Source organism: Equus quagga, chromosome 3, assembly GCF_021613505.1.
Source record: "Equus quagga isolate Etosha38 chromosome 3, UCLA_HA_Equagga_1.0, whole genome shotgun sequence".
Taxonomy (NCBI): Eukaryota; Metazoa; Chordata; class Mammalia; order Perissodactyla; family Equidae; genus Equus; species Equus quagga.
This window is the reverse complement of record NC_060269.1, coordinates 56,832,111-56,851,466: the sequence shown is the minus strand read 5'-3', so window position 1 is coordinate 56,851,466 and position 19,356 is coordinate 56,832,111. Positions and strand designations below refer to the sequence as shown.

The 19,356-nt window shown below is 37.2% G+C and overlaps 1 protein-coding gene across 1 annotated transcript in view; it reads right to left on the bottom strand.

Annotated features, from left to right (window-relative positions):
• Nucleotides 1-17,100, bottom strand: part of GALNTL6 (polypeptide N-acetylgalactosaminyltransferase like 6) — a 1,100,859-nt gene extending 1,083,759 nt beyond the window's left edge. The window contains exon 1 of the mRNA XM_046656926.1: nucleotides 16,963-17,100. Within this exon, the coding sequence (XP_046512882.1) occupies nucleotides 16,963-17,100 (138 nt within the window). The remainder of the gene's footprint in view (nucleotides 1-16,962) is intronic.
• Between the last annotated feature and the right edge of the window lie 2,256 nt (nucleotides 17,101-19,356).

The window sequence follows — 19,356 nt, the reverse complement described above, 5'->3', positions numbered from 1 at the left end:
GAAAAGTAATCCCCAAATCTGTAACTTCAGAATGTGTATTGAAATGAGGATAAGTGATCTTAAACATTTTCCTGATTATGGGACGTTTAAGAAGCTTATTGCACGTTTATGTCTGTCTAGAAGTACATCTTTATCAGCCTCAAATATTCACCGCCGGGTAGTGGAGAGACATACTTATCTTTTTTGCTTTAAATATGTGACTCTTTCACCTGGGCCCATGGTAAAATAAAAAATCATGTTTATTCCCTATTCCTAAACGATATTTTTGAGAGTCATGGCTCAATTTTTTATATTTACTCAGACCTAATAAAGCACGGAGCAAAATGACGTTTACTAAAATGAGAAATGAAAATATTATTCAATGCTTTCTTGCAATACACTCACCACATGTCTATCAATCCTGACAAGAGGCAAAATTTCTATATATATGATATAGATGAAAATACACATTTATGTACATGCATATATATTCAATGTCACATATGCTGGAAGGAAAACACTATCTAAAACCAGTCATGGGTAAAAAAATGAAAAATAGACACAGAAACAATAAGAAATGAAATAAATTGACTTATTAGTGTAAACTATTAGGAATATCCTATCCTACTTATAGACTGGGGTGCAAAAAATAATAAAAAGTATCAGAAAACTCTGATAAATATATAGAAACTACTATTTTACATTAAAAAGGGCAAACATCTATAGCAAATATTTGATTGCTGTACTTAGATTAAAACATTTAAAAAATGTATTCTTTAAAGAAATGTTCATCAGAACCTATATATTGCATCAGTAAAATGAAAATGAGAATCTCCTGCATGTGAAAATATCGCAAAAAGTGTAGTATTTCTACATGAAAGATACTGATGAATCATCAGAATAAATACATTACCATATGATCACTGACAAAAGACAGAATATGTCTCAAATAAGTAGAAAGACGTAATTGATACTGAGAGAAAAGATGTAAAAGCATATGGAGTGTTGTAACCAGGAAACATGCTTCCTTGGTGTTCAAGTCAGAAGAGTTGCTTAAAAACGTATGCACATATTTTCTCATAATGATTAACACAACATCCATGGACATATTTTTGTTAGGTGACAGCACCTAGAGAGTTATGTTTTAGCATCTAAATATTATGACACCAGTCAATGTGTAATAGCACGTATTATTTTTGTCCAATTATAGGAACTTTTTAAATGGCATTTTGACTAATAGTTGCCATTGAACTGATAACATTAAGGGAAAAAATCCGATTTAAACAACTCCCTCTAATATTTCTGCACATCTTTTTCAAGCTGAAAGTCGATAAACCTTCTTTTATTGAAAATCATTTTAATACACAATTGAGATGAACACAAAAACAACTGAAATGAAAGAAGGTCAAAGTTAGGTGACTGGTAGAGAGAAATGTCAGAAAGAAAAGCTCAAAAATCCAAAGTTAACCATAATACTAATACAAACAAGAGGAAATATAATTAATGTGCTGGAAGGAAGTTAGCATTCTGAAGAATGTTGTGGAACCATCTCATCAAACACAATGCTATTTAATTATCAGAACAGTAAAATGTTTTCCCCCAAGACATTGCATTAAATATGCCTCTACCAAATAGAGCTTGTCATATCTTTTCTAGGTCTTATAAATTTTTCCTATCTCTTTCCTAAGTTTTACCCTAGGATTTTCTCCCTTCTTCAAAATTTCTCCCTGCTTCAAAATTGCTCCTACACATATGCTAATTAAAATGAACACAGGTATCAAGGTAGACTCTTTCAAAAGGAATGGAGCTGTTCAAATGGGGACCTGTGCTAGAGAATGAAACTAAGAGAACTCTTCAGGTCTGAAGCATTCAAATTAAAATAAACCCCTTGAAATGTATCAATCTATACTTCCAAAATGACTTCTTTTAACTAAGTGTTCTGCTTAGTGTTCCCTTGTAGTTTGTCTTAATGAAATCAACTAAAAGGTTTTTCTTTTAATAAACTAGTAAAGTTTTTAAAATGTCTTTCTTACATTGCCACAGTAGTTATTAAAATGTAGACATATATTTTTCCTAGACCTTTTATAGTGAAATTATACTACAGCTGTTGACATAATAAAAGAAGGAATAGATTCAATGATTATATTTTGTTTTTTATCTTATCGTTGGCTGTTTCAACATGACTATCTTCTTTTCATTACAGTTATTAGAGTCATACATGTCTTCTATAGCATACTCAGATGTCTATATGCTTGATAAAATCTCATTGTGATTTTCAGTACCAGGATCAGTCAAGTCATGACATAATAGCTCATTAATCATATAGAGATTGACAAAACAAAAACATGTAAATGGAACCTTAATTCACGAATATGACAATAGTATACCTTTTAAATTCATAGTTGTTTGGTAATCACTACATGATATTTAAACATATATGTGGGCTGTGAATACTCTTTTCTTTGTATAGGTATAGCTCAGCTCAAAGAAGTTCAATATATTGACAACAACTCATGTCTATCACTCTTCATTCTTTCAAGAAATATTTATTGAACACCTAATTTGTGTTCAGATAATGCTAGGCACAGGAATTAAAAAGTGGAAAAAATAGACAATTCCTAGCTACATTAATTTCCAGGGGCTGCCATAATTAATTACCACAAACTAAGTGGTTTAAAACAACAGAAGTGTATTTTCTCACAGTTCTGGAGGCCAGAAATTCAAAACTAAAGTGTTTTCAGGGCTGCACTACTCTGGAGCATCTATCCTTCCTTGCCTCTTCCAACTTCTGGTGGCCGTTGGCCTCTTTGGCTTCCTTGTCTTGTGGTCACATAACTCCAACCTCTGCCTCCATTGTCACATTGCATCACCCTCTTCTGTCTGTGTCTTTGTCTCTTCTCTCCATCAAATCTCCCTTGTGTGTCTCTTATAAGGACGCTTACCATTGGATTCAGGGCACAGCAGGATAATCCAGAATGATCCCTGAAGCTCAGGATCCCTAAATTAATCATAACTGCAAAGATCCTTTTTCCAAATAAGATAACATTCACGCATTCAAGGGATTAGTACACGGACATATCTTTTGCGGGGGGCCACCATCAGATACACTACTAAGTTTAAGGAACTTATTGATTAATGACAAATAAACTACTTAAGCAGGCAGTTAATATCCAGATTGATAAGCTTCATTATAAGGGCAGAAAAAAAAGATTTTTCTCAGGAAACACTTAGATAAAGTACCAAACCCAAGCATGGGAGATCAGAGAAAGTTTCCCAGAGAGAGCTTGAAGGAAGTAGAAATTATCCAGGCAAGACCAAACATGAAATATATGCAAATTTCTGGAGGAGAAGGAACAGGATATTCTCAGGAACCTAAAAGAAGTTCCGAGTAGTTGGAGCTTAGGGAGTCTTGGCAGTGAAGTAGTGAGCAGTCGGGCTCATCAGGAAGAGTTTAATACAATCAAGTTGTATTAAAGAATTTGAACTTTAATCTAAAAGTGCAGGAGGCCAATGAATAGATTTACAAACGGCAGTGGCCTGTTCAGTTAGGTACTTTGGACAAACAACTCTGGCTGCCGTGAGTATGAACTAGAGTACAAGGTTGGAAGCAGGAGGATCAAGTTGAAGGTCTCTTGCAGAAATCCAGTGAAGTGTTTATGCTAGTCCCAACTAGGGTAGTGTCAAGAGGGATAAAGCGATGTGGATGAATTCAAGAGAGATGTTTTAGGGAGAATTGCTAGTGCTTAGCAATCAACTGAATTTGGGAGTAAAGATAATGAAGGTACCAATTATAATGAACACCCAGATAGATGATGGTGTACTTCATTTAGATAAGGAGAACAGATGTAGGGAGAGGAAGAGAAAGATGAATTTCATTTCATATATTTAAAGTTTAAAATATCTGTTTCTAGATTTCAGATGGTATGTGGATCTTATACTCAGAGGGAAATTTGGATTAAATGTAAAGGTTTGGGAGTCGTGGATTTAAATTGGATAGCTGAAATTATGAGGGCCTGGGTGACTGCCCCTCCACCACCCTGAGAGAGTAAAGAACAAGAAGTAACTCTAGAGACCCTGAAGAATATAACATTTTAAGGAAAAGGACAGAAGTAGGAGTCTTAAAGGACACTGGTAAACATGTTTGCATATGGGTGGTTGGGATGGGTGGTGGAGACAGGAGAATTAAAAGAGGAGTTTGCAGAATGAACCCTAAAGTACTAGTAAAGAATTACTGTATGTTTTCCTATTCAGGAATCTTTTTTGTTTTCCAAAGTCGCTTTTTCCAACCTCTTCTCTCTTCAAGTGTCCCATTCCGCCACCTTCGCTCCTCCAATGAAGCAGAAAGTCATGAACTGGATGCATTAAGTTTGGTTACTAAGAGGAGAGAGAGAGGCAGCAGCTAAAGGGTTGTGTGGCACTGAGGGACATTTTCTTGGCGCTGCTCTTGCTCCTTACACTTCACTAACAGTGGGAGAAACCTGAGCAAGTTTAAATATTGATGTGTAGAATAGATGAAATAGGAAAAGGCTGAAAATTAATGAGAAGAAAAAAATCAATATGAAATTCCTAAAAAATGAGTTGTGATCCATAGTCTGGATAGAAGTTCCATATTTATCCTAAAGCTAGGGATATTTTTCTGTAGTAACAGGAGGCAAGTAGAGAACTGGGAAACAAATGCAGGTACTTTTTCTGATTTTATGGCATGAAGTCTTGGCTCTCCCAATATGAAAATTCTATACTCTCAGCGAAGAATGAGGTCAGGCAATCTCTTGAGCATGCTAAGAGAAATGGTGGCATGAGAGATTTGAGGAGAGAGGAGAAGGTCAGAAAAGGCAGCTTTGGAAAACAGGGAAGTAAGTTAATAGGAAAGCACAGAAGGATTCTTTAAGGGTAGTTTTGGCTTCATTGTGCCAATTTTCACTTTTAAGTTTCAAAAGATCAATTCCTTTGAGGTGACACAACTAAGCAATATTTACTTTCTGATTGCATAGTTTGGAATCAAGTGCAGCTCTGAGTATTACAAACAAAACCGACAGCAACAAAGATCAACAGCAGAAGCCTTGAGCGAAAAAATATTCCTCACATCATACACATTTCAATAATTGGAAATGCAGTTAACTTCAACAGAACCTTTTTTATAATGCAAAAGACTCAAGTTTTTAAAAGTGTTTCAAGTCCTTCATCCACTCATAGGGCCAATAATTGACGAAATCAATCCCTACGTGAAATTTTTCTTTAAGGAAAATTTCAAAGGACAAAGGGGAGGGAAGAAGAATCTGAGCAGGAAAAGGGAGAGAAGGGAGGGGATAGCAATAGAATGGCTTGTATTTCTACACTCTCTTGAATACTACCCCATTGGCCTCCCTGAAGCTTATCTTTCTTTTTATATTTCATATATTAGAACTCAAGATCTTTGCCTCAGAATGCTGAGGATCTTGTAGAGAATGTAATTCCCTTCAGCTTGTGAAAGAAAAGTTTCAATTTTCTACAGAAGTTAAAGGAGGGACAATCCCATTACACAGTTGTTAATCTGACACCCTTCTGTTAGGCTATCTAGAAAAATGATGAAACTCACTCAGCTAGAGAATTAAAGCATTTATATCTCCCCTCAACACTTAGTTTTATACAGCTTTCCATTCCTCTGCCTTTCCAGCCACTTCTTTTCTTGGATGCACTAGAAAAGAGAGGGAACTAGCACCTCCCTTGTCAAGTTACTCGACTCTAGTCTCTACCAGCATCATTCTTGATTTTTCCAATTCTACCACGCTGTCAGAAGCAACGGGAACAGTAACGTTAAAATTCAAGTTATATAAAATAGTGAAATATTCAAGCCTGAAGACATTTTTAGATAATCTTTGGAAGTTTAGATTGATTTAATGACATAATTTATAAAATATTTTCTATCCCTTGAGGGTAGAATATACATTGAGAAATCAACACCATATGGAGAGAACAGACAAAAAATATGGAGGAACGTCACCACAGTAACATTGATGGCTGATCGCATATGCTGGGAAGAACTAAATTCTCTGTTGAAATCTAGTTTGCTTCCCACCTGTAGCGCTGTGTGAGCCTTCAGTTCAACAAAAACTTGTAAACTAAGTGCTCGTTCTGCTACTCGGTGACCCGGGGTGTGCTGGTTGGGATCCCAGGTGCGGACATGGCACTGCTTGGCAAAAGCCATGTTGTGGTAGGCGTCCCACATATAAAGTAGAGGAAGATGGGCATGGATGTTAGTTCAGGGCCAGTCTTCCTCAGAAAAAAAAAAAAAGAGGAGGAGGATTGGCAGTAGTTAGCTAATCTTCCTCAATAAATAAATAAATAAATAAATAAAGTGCTATTCTATTTCCATATGGGCTACTAACAGTAAAAAAGTCAAAAGAAAAGGAAGTTAAAGGTGCTTCAAACACTTTTTAAAAACCTTTTAAAAATGCAAAAAAGTGTATGCATCCTCATGATGGGTCTATAAAAGAAATGGTGTAGGAACATACTTTTCCTTTTTATCCAATCTCAATTCTCTAAAATTCTAACAGATAATAATAGCTAACACTTTAAAATGGCTTGCTATGTGCGATCCAGTTTTCCAAGTATTTTATGCACATTAACTTATTTAACCCTTACATCAACTCAACCCAGTAGGCAATATTTTAATACTTATTTTAGAAACAAGAAATCTAAGACACAGAGAAGATAACAAGGTCACACAGGTAGCAAGTAATAGAACTGGAACTAAAACCAGGCAGCCTAGCTCTAGTGCCCATGCCCTCAACCATTGTGCATATTTCCTTTCATAGTTGAATTAATATATAATTTCATGTGTTGGTATGGTCTGGGGTATTTCCAATGTAGTTATAGTGTATGGTAAATTATATGTAGTCCAACACTTTGATATTGGTAAAATAATTATTCTATGATCTTGACAAATTTTGAAAACAGTCTCTTTGCTTTTGTCATATAGGATACTAACATTGCGTACATCACGAATTTCTTGTGACTATTTAAGGACAGCTTCACATGGTGTCTGGTACATGGTAAGAAACACTAAATAAATGTTACCTTAACTTTTGTGTTGATATATTGTCTTTTATTATTACTTTTATTTTTGTTTTTATCATAATGATTTTATCACTTTTATTATTCATATATTATCTTGATTGGCACCTGAGCTTACAAATGTTGTCAATCTTCTTTTTTTTTTGCTGCTTTTTCTCCCCAAATCCCCCCAGTACATAGCTGTCTATTCTAGTTTTGGGTCCTTCTAGTTGCAGGATGTGGGATGCCGCCTCAACGTGGCCTGACAAGCAGTGCCATGTCCGTGCCCAGGATCTGAACCAGCAAAACCCCAGGCCACCAAAGCGGAAGGCACAAACTTAACCACTTGGCCATGGGCCCAGCCTCTATCTTGAAATTCTTGGCAACTGAAGACTACTCTCCCCTTATTCTTGTCATAAATTCCCTCTCCCACTGCCCCACCATCCAACTTACTATACTTAACCCCTTTGTTTTTTCCTTTGCTCTCTGTATCTGGTCATTGTCTGCATTTATTTTGACAGGTACATTGTTGTCTTATTGACCAGGTGGCCTCATGGTTTCTCGACATCCCCATTCAGTATTATAGTCTTCAATCCTTATTATAGGATTATATATACTATGATAAACATCTAATTACCTATCTATCATTTGACTAGATATTATGGATATCTATAATACATCTATATTGTTTCACATTTTATAGAACATTTCACAAATGTTTAACTCCCTCTCCAAATTAGCAAGATAATTGCATAGGAAAAATCTCAGACCTGTCTGCCAGGAGGCACTCAAACTATTTAAAGCACAGGCTCTAAATTTACCTTTTAGATCATAACAACCTTCTCTGCTTCTCTTCTACTTTTTTTTTTTCACCTATCTTCATTCTCCTTAGGGACTGGCTCCTCATTCTCTCAGAATATCAGGCTTCTTCTGGCTTCTCTTGTCTCCTACCAACCAACCACCCTATCTATCATTCAGGTGTTTATGTCATTGCAAATCCCACCAATAGCTCTTATCTGTCTTAAAACATAAGATATATTAGATGCATATTTAGTCTCACCAGTCAATCTTTTACAATTTTGTTTACACCTCTACAACTGTGTATAACTACAATCAAGAGAGTACCAGGGAGTCATTACCAAACCCAATGACCTTTGCAAAGTCCTCACTTTCCTTAAGTATGTGGCTCTTAACATTGCTCATCATTTTCCCTTTTTATGAATCCAGAGTACATGAACTCAAATTTTGTCTTTGTGCCTTACACAGCTAGGAATTTAGGTATATAGAAGAACCTATCTCAATGATGTTGGAGGATTAAATCAGTAAATGTACATAAAACACTTAGGGTCACATAAATATCACACAATAACTGATGTTTTCTCTACCTCTTCTAAATCTAAATAGTTAGAGCATGCATTTTGTATAAAACAATTTAATCTAGCCCTATAGTATAGGTGCATAAGTGCCTTTTCTTAACTAATAGATTGTATGCTAACTGAAAACAGATTTCTCTCTTCACGACTTATTGACATCAAGGTCTAGGACAATATCATATACACATCCAATAAATATCTATTTTATCAATAATAGACAAATTTACAGTGATATATTTTATATATTTTATTATATCTTTATTAGGTTTGCACACTATTAAGCTTATTTACTACCTTCAGTGAATGTTCTAAAAAATGAGAAAAATGTAGCAATGCTATTTGTTAAGCTTCCCTTAATTGGCTACTTACTATACACCAGGTTTATAGATATTAATCCAATTATTTCTCTCTGCCACCCTTTTGTGGGGTAATATCTATGTTGACATATGAAGAACTGAGTTTCAAAGATGTTAAATGACTTGACCAAGGTGGTATATTTTGGTAAGCGCTGAGACCAACATATAAACTTCAAGTATCGGCCCTATCTTCAGCCTAATCCCAATGTCCTGATAACAGATGCAGCTCAATATTCAGCCTCTGTAAGGCTGAAACTCTACCTAATGGTCCAGACACTATATCATTCTCTCCCTTTTCTAAATGCCAATGATGCAGATAGAACATGATACTATGCTGTTTGTTTTGTTTGTTTCACAAAAATCAATTTTATTTCTCCAATCTGTTACTTAAAAAATTAAGAATGAGCACAATTCAATATGCTTTTTCTGTATGCTCTAACTCAACTGAAGGGAATAGTAATTCTATAAATTAGCTTCATGATTTTGATAGTTTCTACTCTGCTTTTTAATTTTTTTTCTTCAGAATAATCCAATCCCTCTCATGACCAAGATTTAAACAACAACAAAAGTAGTTCTCAGATTCTGGCTTGTAATTTATGTAGAGAAAAAAAAAATGCCTATATGCGAGAAATGAACTTTATTTGTTGTAGGAAATAAGGGTGGTCACTACAAGAAATATTGCTGTCTCTTTTTTTCCTCTTCTATTTAAAATTTCAACTTTAGAATAATTTTCAATGCAATATGCCAAAAAAATTCAGTCATTTTTTGCAATAAACAATTATATGTGAAGTGAAATTAGCAAGCTGTCATTAATTATTAGACCAAAAAATTATGAAAAAATGCTCTTTTATTTTCTAGACCCTATTTATTTGTTTATTCAACAATCCTCCCTATCAGATTTAACACATCAGTGGCAACTCCTGTCCATACTCATTGCTCTGCTGTGCTGTCTTGACATTGCCTTGCAAAGAGAAATCATCTGTAAATATTTATTAAGCAAACACTAATTACCTTGCTAAAAGCAATGATGGCTTATAAACGCTTATACTATGTATAACAATAATCTCTATTCATTAACCCTTATTATATGCTGTTCCAGAGATTAAGCATTTAATCCTCACCGTAACACTACAAGAAAGGTATTATCAGCCCCATTTGCCTCAAGAGAAAACTGATCTGGGAAGATCAATGACTTGCTAAATGTTACAAAGTACTAAATGCTGAAACTAGAATTTGAACCCTGATAATTTGATTCCAGAGCCTACACCCTTACACATGAAAAGAAAATGAGACAGTATGGAAATTCGGATAGTTCCTCGCAAATTAAGTTCAAGTGGATTCTCTTGCTGGGGAGACATGCCAAGAATAAGGGAAAGAGAAAGCCCAACTCATTGATTGTTGGGTGGGAGCTTTGACAATTTGGTCATTTTATTACGATAAAAAAGTTCAAAATGATTGATAATAAAATTCCCTGTCTCTGGCTTTCTAGACTTCAACTACTGAAATAACATTCCACGAGTATTTGAGAACTTGAAATAAATTCAAAATTAGCCTTCTCCGCTTTGATTGAAACAGGACCACTCCTTGCAACAGAGAACTGGTAGCCACCACCCTAGTCTATGACAACCACAACTACAATGATAGTGTGATTGTATACCAATGAATTGCCCTGTTTATATTCTGTGCAACTGTAATAGGCTAAATCCTTATTGTGATTCTCACACTTGCTAAAGAGATGTAAGTACTTCTAGAGACAAATGAATTTTCTTTCTCTCTCTCCATACTTTCTTAGAATTATATTAATAACATTTAAATGATGCTTCAAACTCGGTTCACTGATAGGTTTTTGTGGATTTAAAGCAATGGAAAAAGCAAGTTACAAAAGTAAAGAAAAAAATGTAGAAAATGAAACAGTTGGGTGGATTTATTTTTCCTTTACAGATGAGACCACGTGTGTGGATGCATGTTTGTGTGTACATGTGTTGCTAAACGAATATGTGAAACAAATAGATTTACTTTGAGAGTGCTGCTAACCCAGTCCACATTTTTTCCCCACCACACTGGAAGTAGAAAAGTTGGAGAAAACATTGATGTGATTTACCTTTAACCCTAAATATACCTTTATCTGTTCCCCCTCTTTCTGGCCACCTCGTAGGAGGTTGGTAGTAACAGACATCAGGGTATTTGTGAGGAATAGTGGTGGTAATCATGTCTTGAACATTTGTGAACGCCCTGTACCTTCTTTTCAATCTCCAAATCAAACCGGTATATCTATTTTTTATACCTGTCTAAATACATATGCTCAGCGGCACAAATATTTTTTATTTGTTTTTTGTTGTTGTCGCTTCAAGCTTTACAACTACATTTTGAGATCATTTAGGAATTGTTAGCTTGATGGTATGACAGGCAGAGTCATATGGCGAGCAAAATCTCGTTTATGAGTACATGTCTTTATCTTCACTATCATCTTCAGAACCTCCTATTTCTTTACACATTTGCACCTTTGATTCCATAAGAGTACTTTTGTAAACACATATGTAAATATAAAGGAAAGAGAACAACGTGGTTATGTCAGATGGTTTGAAGAATCTGACGTATCCAGTACTCACCTCATGATCAAAACCAAGTCGAGAAAATGAGAAATGAGAGTGGTTGCTGGACAAAACATATCCAGATCTGATTCTGTATGCCACTTACATTGAATAACATATTTTCCTTATTTTAATTTTGATTCCCTCCTTTCAGGTAATTCTTGATGAGCCTTAGCTGGCTTTCATCCGTATATAAGTGCTACAAGGGGAGACACAATTGCAAACTTCCCTAAAGGTTGTCATGTATTCTTGCCAAAACTTAAAAAACAAACAAAACTGAGTTCTCTCTACACCACTGAAATTACTCAAACGTCCTCACCCTTTTCCCTATATATTCCACCTTTGATTTGGTTTCTTTTATAGAAAAAACTTTACAGGAGGCTAATTGATTTCAGCACAGCTTATCCAACTCAGCAATGAGCAGAGGGAAAAAAACACAACCCTATCAGATTTTTACCAGACAGAAGATTGCGTTTCACACTGTCTTCCGTGGTGCAATGGGATGAACTCATCATGTTTTGATCCACTAGGTCACAGGATATAATTAAGACACTTGTTACAGTGTTCTGTGTGGTACAATTCTATAGGTAGTCAGAATGGATTTTTCCATAAATTGAAGAAAAAGCCTTTTAAAACTCTACTTTAAAATCTATGTCTTAGCTAATTAAGAACAGTAGGGCTCAAACTAATGCATCATTTCACATCTAGAGTGTTGATCATGTACCCTCCTGAACGCAGGAGGTGAGAAAACCTTAATTTTCTTCTCCTGTCCTTAGCTCTTTCAATATCTAAGGTGTTTGCTGGAAAAGAAACGCAGACACATGTTATAACTTTATGATCAGCATGGCAAAGGAAAGCATGAGGCTGTTTGCATACTCTGGGTGCCAATTATCTGACATCTTCACATCACAAAACAAGCTTAAAATGCCACGGAAAAAATATTCTTAGCCAAAAGGAAGAGTTCCCCAAAGTGTGGAGCGGATTAATATTAGAAGAGATAGACAAAGATGCAGAGGAATCTCTTTTAGGAGAGTTTTCTTTTGTTTTGTTTTTAATGGAGGTTAAGTCCCTCATCTGTCAAGTACAGTTTACATACGAATATGACTAAAAACAAATATGACTTCACAATATTGTCCATATCCAAGATGTGATCTCAGGACTTTATGTACCTTCTTAAGTGGCAAGCATGATTAGCCTTATTTTATAAAACAGAAATTCTTAAGTTCAAAGAAATGAGAAGATTCCACAATTTAAAAGTGACTTGAATGACTATTTATTTTTTATTTTAACATGATAAAAATCTAGGTCAAATGTAAGTTTCTAAAATCATTGTGAACAATTCTGAAAGTGTGATTTAAAATTCTGGGATTTGGGGGCCAGCCAGTGGGGTAGTGGTTAAGTCCACGTACTCTGCTTTGGTGGCCTGGGGTTCATGGGTTTGCAGGCTCAGATCCTGGGCATGTACCTATACATGGTTCATCAAGCTGTGCTGTGACAGCATCCTACATAACAAAATAGAGGGAGATTGGCACAGATGTTAGCTCAGGGCCAATCTTCCTCACCAAAACATAAACAAATAAAGAAATAAATAAAATTCTGGGATTTTGATCCTATTTTTTTTTTTTTTGTGGTAATGAAGATTTGCTCTGAGCTAACATCTGTTGCCAATCTTTGTTTTTTGGAAAAGGAAGATTAGCCCTGAGCTAACATCTGTGCCAGTCTTCCTCTATTTTGTATGTGGGTCGTTGCCACAACATGGCTTGGGGAGTGGTGTGTAGGTTTGCCCCTGGGATCTGAACCCACAAAATTGGGTGGCTGAAGCAGAGTACATGGACTTAATCACTATGCCATGGGGCGAGCCTCTGATCCCATTTTTTATTTCAAAAATTGCAAGATCTTCGTATTCTGAATCTTCATGAATTACTTCTGCAACATGTTATTTGCAACTCAGCTGCTGAACCATTAATGCTAGCTTTTTTCATTATTACTAATCTCTTTAATGTACTTAAGAAAAGTAAGTGTTTTGGGGTAGTTTTTATTTATCTATACTTGCATAAATGATTAGGAAGAGAAGTGTAATAATGCTGGACAGTAGTTTTGTTCTAAAATATGGCATTGTCCTATCATATTAATGCAGAACTTACTTAAGATCTGAATATGTAACTAGGCTTTAATTCAAATGCAGCTGACAATAGAGCAGAGTAGCAATTCAAATTTTAAAAAGAAAAATGAAATTAAGAATTACTATAATCATACAATAACGATTCTCAGCTAAATATCATGTTATCGACAGGTTATTTTTAAATACATGTATATATTTCTAAACAATATAAAAGATATACCATCCCAATAAAACAAAAAAGCAACAAAATTAATTCAACTGAAGACATAATAATTATGATCGACAATTTATAACATCTAAACAAGAACTATAAAACATTTTTATAAAACCATAAAATTCTCAAAAGTTTAATATTTATTTCAGTAACGATTCAATTTTGCAAAGCTTAAACAATAAAAGAGACTTTTTGATTATTGTGTTATTAAAACTATTTTATCAATCCTCTCTGGTAGTGTGAGGGAAAAGAAAAAAACTTTCAGATGAATAATTTAAAATTTTATTTCGTTTTTGTTCCTTTTCTGCATCATAGATGGGGCAAATGTTTAAGTATTGTGGAAATTATCATAACTATTACTTTTAATGTGAAACTACAATGAATACAAACAATTAATTTGTAATAGTATAGAAGATGAGAAAAAATGTGTAAAATAATAAACATCATGAAAATTAAAACATGCAGTTTCTATCAGTGTTTTCAGTTTACCTACCTTTAATTTATCTCAAATTATATAAAACTATTTATACTTAATAGTAGATAGACAAACCATTAGTGATGTCTTTGATAAAAAAATACAAATTGAGTATTTAAAAAGTATTAGCCATTCTATGATTTTGAATTTCATAAATTAAAGTATTTCCCTGCAATCCACTGTAACAATTAAAATATTTAAAACAGTGAAGGTTTTCAACTCCTGTGACCATCGCCACGTCACACTGAGAAGCAGAGCTGCTGTTCTACACACTATAACTTAACTGCTGTAAAAATAGACTGTCCAGTTGGTCATGTGACTTGTTTTGAATAGCTTCAGTACTTATTGCTGTCAATGCCTCCATCAGCACATTATCCTCATCCTCAGCATTTTACAACTTGGTGATAAATATAGTAAGAGATGGCTTTTGAAGAACATTTAGCAATTAACCATGAAAACGTCTTTTTAAAATAAATTGCTAAATTTAAATAACACATGACCTGACAGTCAAATTATATGCTTCAAGTGAAAACTTATGTATTTAGCTGACTTATTAACATTGAAATATAGATACATTAACAAACTATTACATCACAATGTTAAGAATGTTTAATTCATCCCTGCAAGTGACTTTTTACTTGGTCAAGTGCGTACATACACATTAATGATTTAACTCTTACTTATCCAATACTTGTATAAGGATGTCAATATATCTTAATTTTCTTTCCAATTATGTTTAATAATGGAAGAAAACCAACAAAAGCTTATCTTTCTCTGTTTTGCAATGAATTACTTTCCATTAATTGATCAATTAATTTCTACTTTTTAAACTTTATTTTAAATCTGTAAGAACGTATTAGTTTTAAAACCATTTTTTAGGTTAAAAAATGGTAAAGTGCCTGATTGTCATTCACTTTATGGCATATTTACTCTTTTCTTTATTCTTGGTTTCAAAACATTTACATGGGATTATTAAAGTAGAATGTCACAAGATATCCATCAATCAGAGTTATTTATTCTATAGTGTATGAAACTTCAAGAAACACCTCCTTCTCTTGTCACTCCATACATTTCATATACACTAATTTATTACCTGATATTAAGTATCATTTTATTACAGAAGAATCAGAAACAAGAAAACCATTTTGGACAGTATTATGACAAGTCAGAGAGTTGATTTGCCATATTTTTCTTTTATGCCATTGGACAAAAGAATTTCTCATTAAGGGTCAAAATCAATAGAGCCTGTGTGAAAGTTGTAAAGATCTCGTTAATAAGATTAATTAGTGTTTCAAGTTAGTTATACCAGCAAATATTTCAGGTGGTTATTGTTAATTGAATTTGCAAAATTCAAGGAAAAATCATTGTGCTTTTGTTATTTTATCAATATTAGAATGGAAATTTTACATAATAGTGCATTAACTACTAATGTTAATAAAATCTTGTTTTATATTAACGGTTAGAGAAATAAGTGACCTAAATAGGAAAAAACGTTTCACATTCAAAGTGCCCATATTTTTTTTCACTGGAATGACAAAACAGAACATACGTCAAATCAAAGTTACATCCCTGTTAGAAAGAATGATAAATATCAACTAAATGAAAATATATCCCAACATTTTTTCTCAAAATTCCAATCCACCAAAAATCTATAAGCAAATAGTTATCTTTAAAGTTTAGAGACCAGTAGTGATTTCTTGTCATAATGTAAAAGCAGATTACTTCTATATATCTCACACCTAACCACTCACTCTGTAAAAAGAAAATTTAAACTTTGTTATGTGTAAGAACAAATATTTAATTCCCATTAATATATATTGCTGTTGTCCAGAAATGGACTACTTAAACACTTTCTATGTGTGGAAGGTACATCGTGCATGTGGCTGATGACCCTTGAAATTAAGAATATTAATATTCCAAGGTGATGCACAAGACTAATTGAAAAAGTGTTATATCAGTATCATGAAGGCGGCTGCATTCTATTGTTCAAAGTTTAATTACAGAAACTGTTTTATTTATCAATAAATAAGGAATTCAACAATATTGAATTTCATCAACATTTGTGAAGTATATTTTGCATCATTGCTAAGAAAGATGGCTATTTTGATCCATGTTAAGTCATGAGCGATGCACATACTAATGGATTGCATACTAAGTAAAAGGAAACATACCACACTGTGTGGTGTTTCAGATATGAAGGAAAGCTGTTAGCAACAAACTGTTATCACCAGACTGTGAAACTGAAGGGACATCCTTAGTTACTCCTCCTGTACACCCCATCACAACACCTTACCAACAGAGAAGAAACAGAGACTTCAAGTTTCCACAGGATAGAAAGCTGTTGCTAAGCAAAAATCACAACCCAAAATATAGAAAACTCTAGCTTGTTTTTTGAGAACTACTTCACAATTTTAACGATTTAATGGGAACCAATTCACTTTAATATAGACACCCAAACCAGAGAAACAGCAAAAACAAATCCCTGTGACTGACTTGCACCAAACCCACTCCCACGTCCCACACACAAGCAGTCACCTTTCATCTACCTCAAGCCAAAATCAACCCAAAGACCAATTGTGAAAGATTATCTTCTCTTCCTCTTGACCTCTCTTATCCTTTTCTAGTTTATTTTACATTTCACCGATGTCATTGCAATCTTAAAAGGACTTGCTTAAACCCCAAAGTCTCTAGAGTCTTGTAGTACTAGCTCTGAAAAGACTTGGGGGAAAACCCAAGGCTATCCCACATCTGCTTCCCTGTGTCCCCACGGGTTGCATGTCTTACCAATCCTCCTGTGGTCTTTCTCTGAGTGGTACTTACCTGCTGCTCCCCAGGCTCTGTGGATTTCACCAGGTGCTTATCCTTGTACAGAGACCAGAGACCAATATTGGGCAGGAAAATTAAAGCCACCATGAATAACAAAGTCATCTGCAGAAATCTCTTCTGTTTCCTCTTCATTGCAAATGACAACGGAGAAGAAAAGTTAAAGGAGATGGTTCCCTGACAGCTTCTTGTATTTAATACCAAAGTCCTTTCCTCTCCCCTGCGAAGCACCAGAAACTGAGGAGAAGCTAAAAACTTTTGTTGCGTGCTCAGCACCAATCTGCACGATTCAGACGGAGTTGGGCATCTGCAGAACAAACGCACAGTTACTTTCCCCCCAGAAAACTATGACGAAGGCATTATCTATTGGCTTATAAGTAAATGACTTGACTAAGGAAACCATTAAGCCTATCGATCTCCATTAATGTAAAACAATGGAGTAAATATGATAGTTTCGTAGACTAATCATAAGTTATGAAAAAGTCAATAGCATGCTAGATCATTAAGAAAACGGGAGTTTGGGTGATTCCCCCCCCCCCCCCCCCCCCCCCACCCTTTAATGTGGGAGAGCTGGTTTGGGGAGGAGCGGGTCAGTAGAGAAACTGCGTGGGAGGAAGCGGCTCAGCCCCAGCAAGTGTCAGGAAGAAAAGTGTCCGCTTTTGACATTGGAACATCACCTTCCTCGTCTTCCCTGAACATCTCCTCGTGTGCTCCCCTTGGGATAACCCACCTGAACTCAAGTTCAACTCCCTCCGGAGCCAGAGTGCTGGCGGGCTCCACGAGAAACCAGGGACACGGGATCCGAGGCAGAACTCCTGTTTGGATGGAGGTCTTCAAACTCCTGGATCCTCACGCGCTGGCTAAACACTCCTCCGCAGGCACAGGCTCGGCGACCTGGGAACCTGGAGAAGAAGAGGCTACAGATGTCAGCGGAGTCCAGCCAGAAAGGGGAGGCGCCGCGACGCTTCTCCTCGCGTGGTCCTCGGAATGTGATCCTCGCGAAGTCAGAGCTCTGCCCATCAATCTCTTCCCCTTCCTCCGGTGACGCTCTCACGCTCCGCTGCTCATGTTACCATTCTTTTCCGGCAAGTGAACGAACCCAAAGAAACATTACGAGCCCCTGAAGGGCAGTGTTTTCAATCTCTCTTCCGGTGAAGGGGATGGAGGTGGCGAAGCCGAGTCTGAGCAGAGCTTGGCAGTGGGCGAGGGCGCCGGGAAGGCGAGCAGAAGTAAAGATGCGCCGGGCCAGCTCCGGGCTGCCCGCTCCTCTCTCGCTGTCGCCTGCCTTCCGCCGAGAGGAGGCTGCTGTCGACCACGTGCGGGAGCCCGCAGCCCGGGAGGGGAGGGCGGGCCACCTGGAGGGGGTGGGCAATTCTTCCCAGCTTCCAGATCCTATATAAACAAACCCTGACGCGAGGAAGAAGAGGAGGGCGAAGACGCTGCAGGACGAAGACGGAGCTCCCAGCCTCGGCGGATCCTCGCTTTCTCTGCCAGGGCTTTTCGGGGCAACCTGGGACGGGCAGAGATACCAGCTTCCCCGCTCATCTCACCCAAAAGACGCCAGCCCAGAGATTTCGGAGGAAAAGTCTCCGGCTGCTCGCTGGTTTACCCCATCCCTCCATGGTGCTGGCGGGAGCGCGGCGAGCCGGGCGCGGCGGCAGCGGGAGGCAGAGGCGACCTGAGGCTGGGCCGGTCCCGCCGGGAGGGGTTCCCCCGGGCCGCGAGTCCCGCCGCTCACGCCAGGTACGTGGTGGGGAAAGGGGAGGAAGGGGATCCCGAAGTGAGTCAGGGCTGAGGTTCAGGGCTCTCAGGCAGCAGCTCCTGGAGCGACACCGTGGGGACGCGGTGGGGCTATACTTGGGTCCGCAAACACCCGGGGCCCCGTTAAGATTTGGCAGTGCCACCCCGCTCCTCCCCCGCCCTGCTCATCCGCGCTCCGCGCCCCAGATCACGCCAGGGCTACCTGTCTCTCTGACCTCGCACACTCTTCCCACGATACCCGGAAAATGTGGGGACTGAGGTGAGTCTCTGGCAGGAGGGACTCCTCCCTCGCCCCGGCACACAGATGCACCGGCGCCCCTGACCACACACGCATGAACCTGTGGCAGCCTCTCCAGGAGACCTGCGTGCCTAGCACCGTGCGCTGGGTCCTCCCGGGGTCGGGAGCTCATAACTCTTGAGGGAATGGGGACTTTGATGAGGCGACAGACAGGCATGCAGTGCCCGCTGTATCAGCCTTTCTGGAACCAAAAAGAAACGCCATGGTCATTTCTTTGTTACAACCTAGATGTGATACCCACATCCTTGGGATAGAGGAGACTGTGGGCTCCAGCGTGGTATTTTCTCTCTGTCTTCTTCCCTTCCTTCTTCATCTCCCTCCCTCCTTGTCTC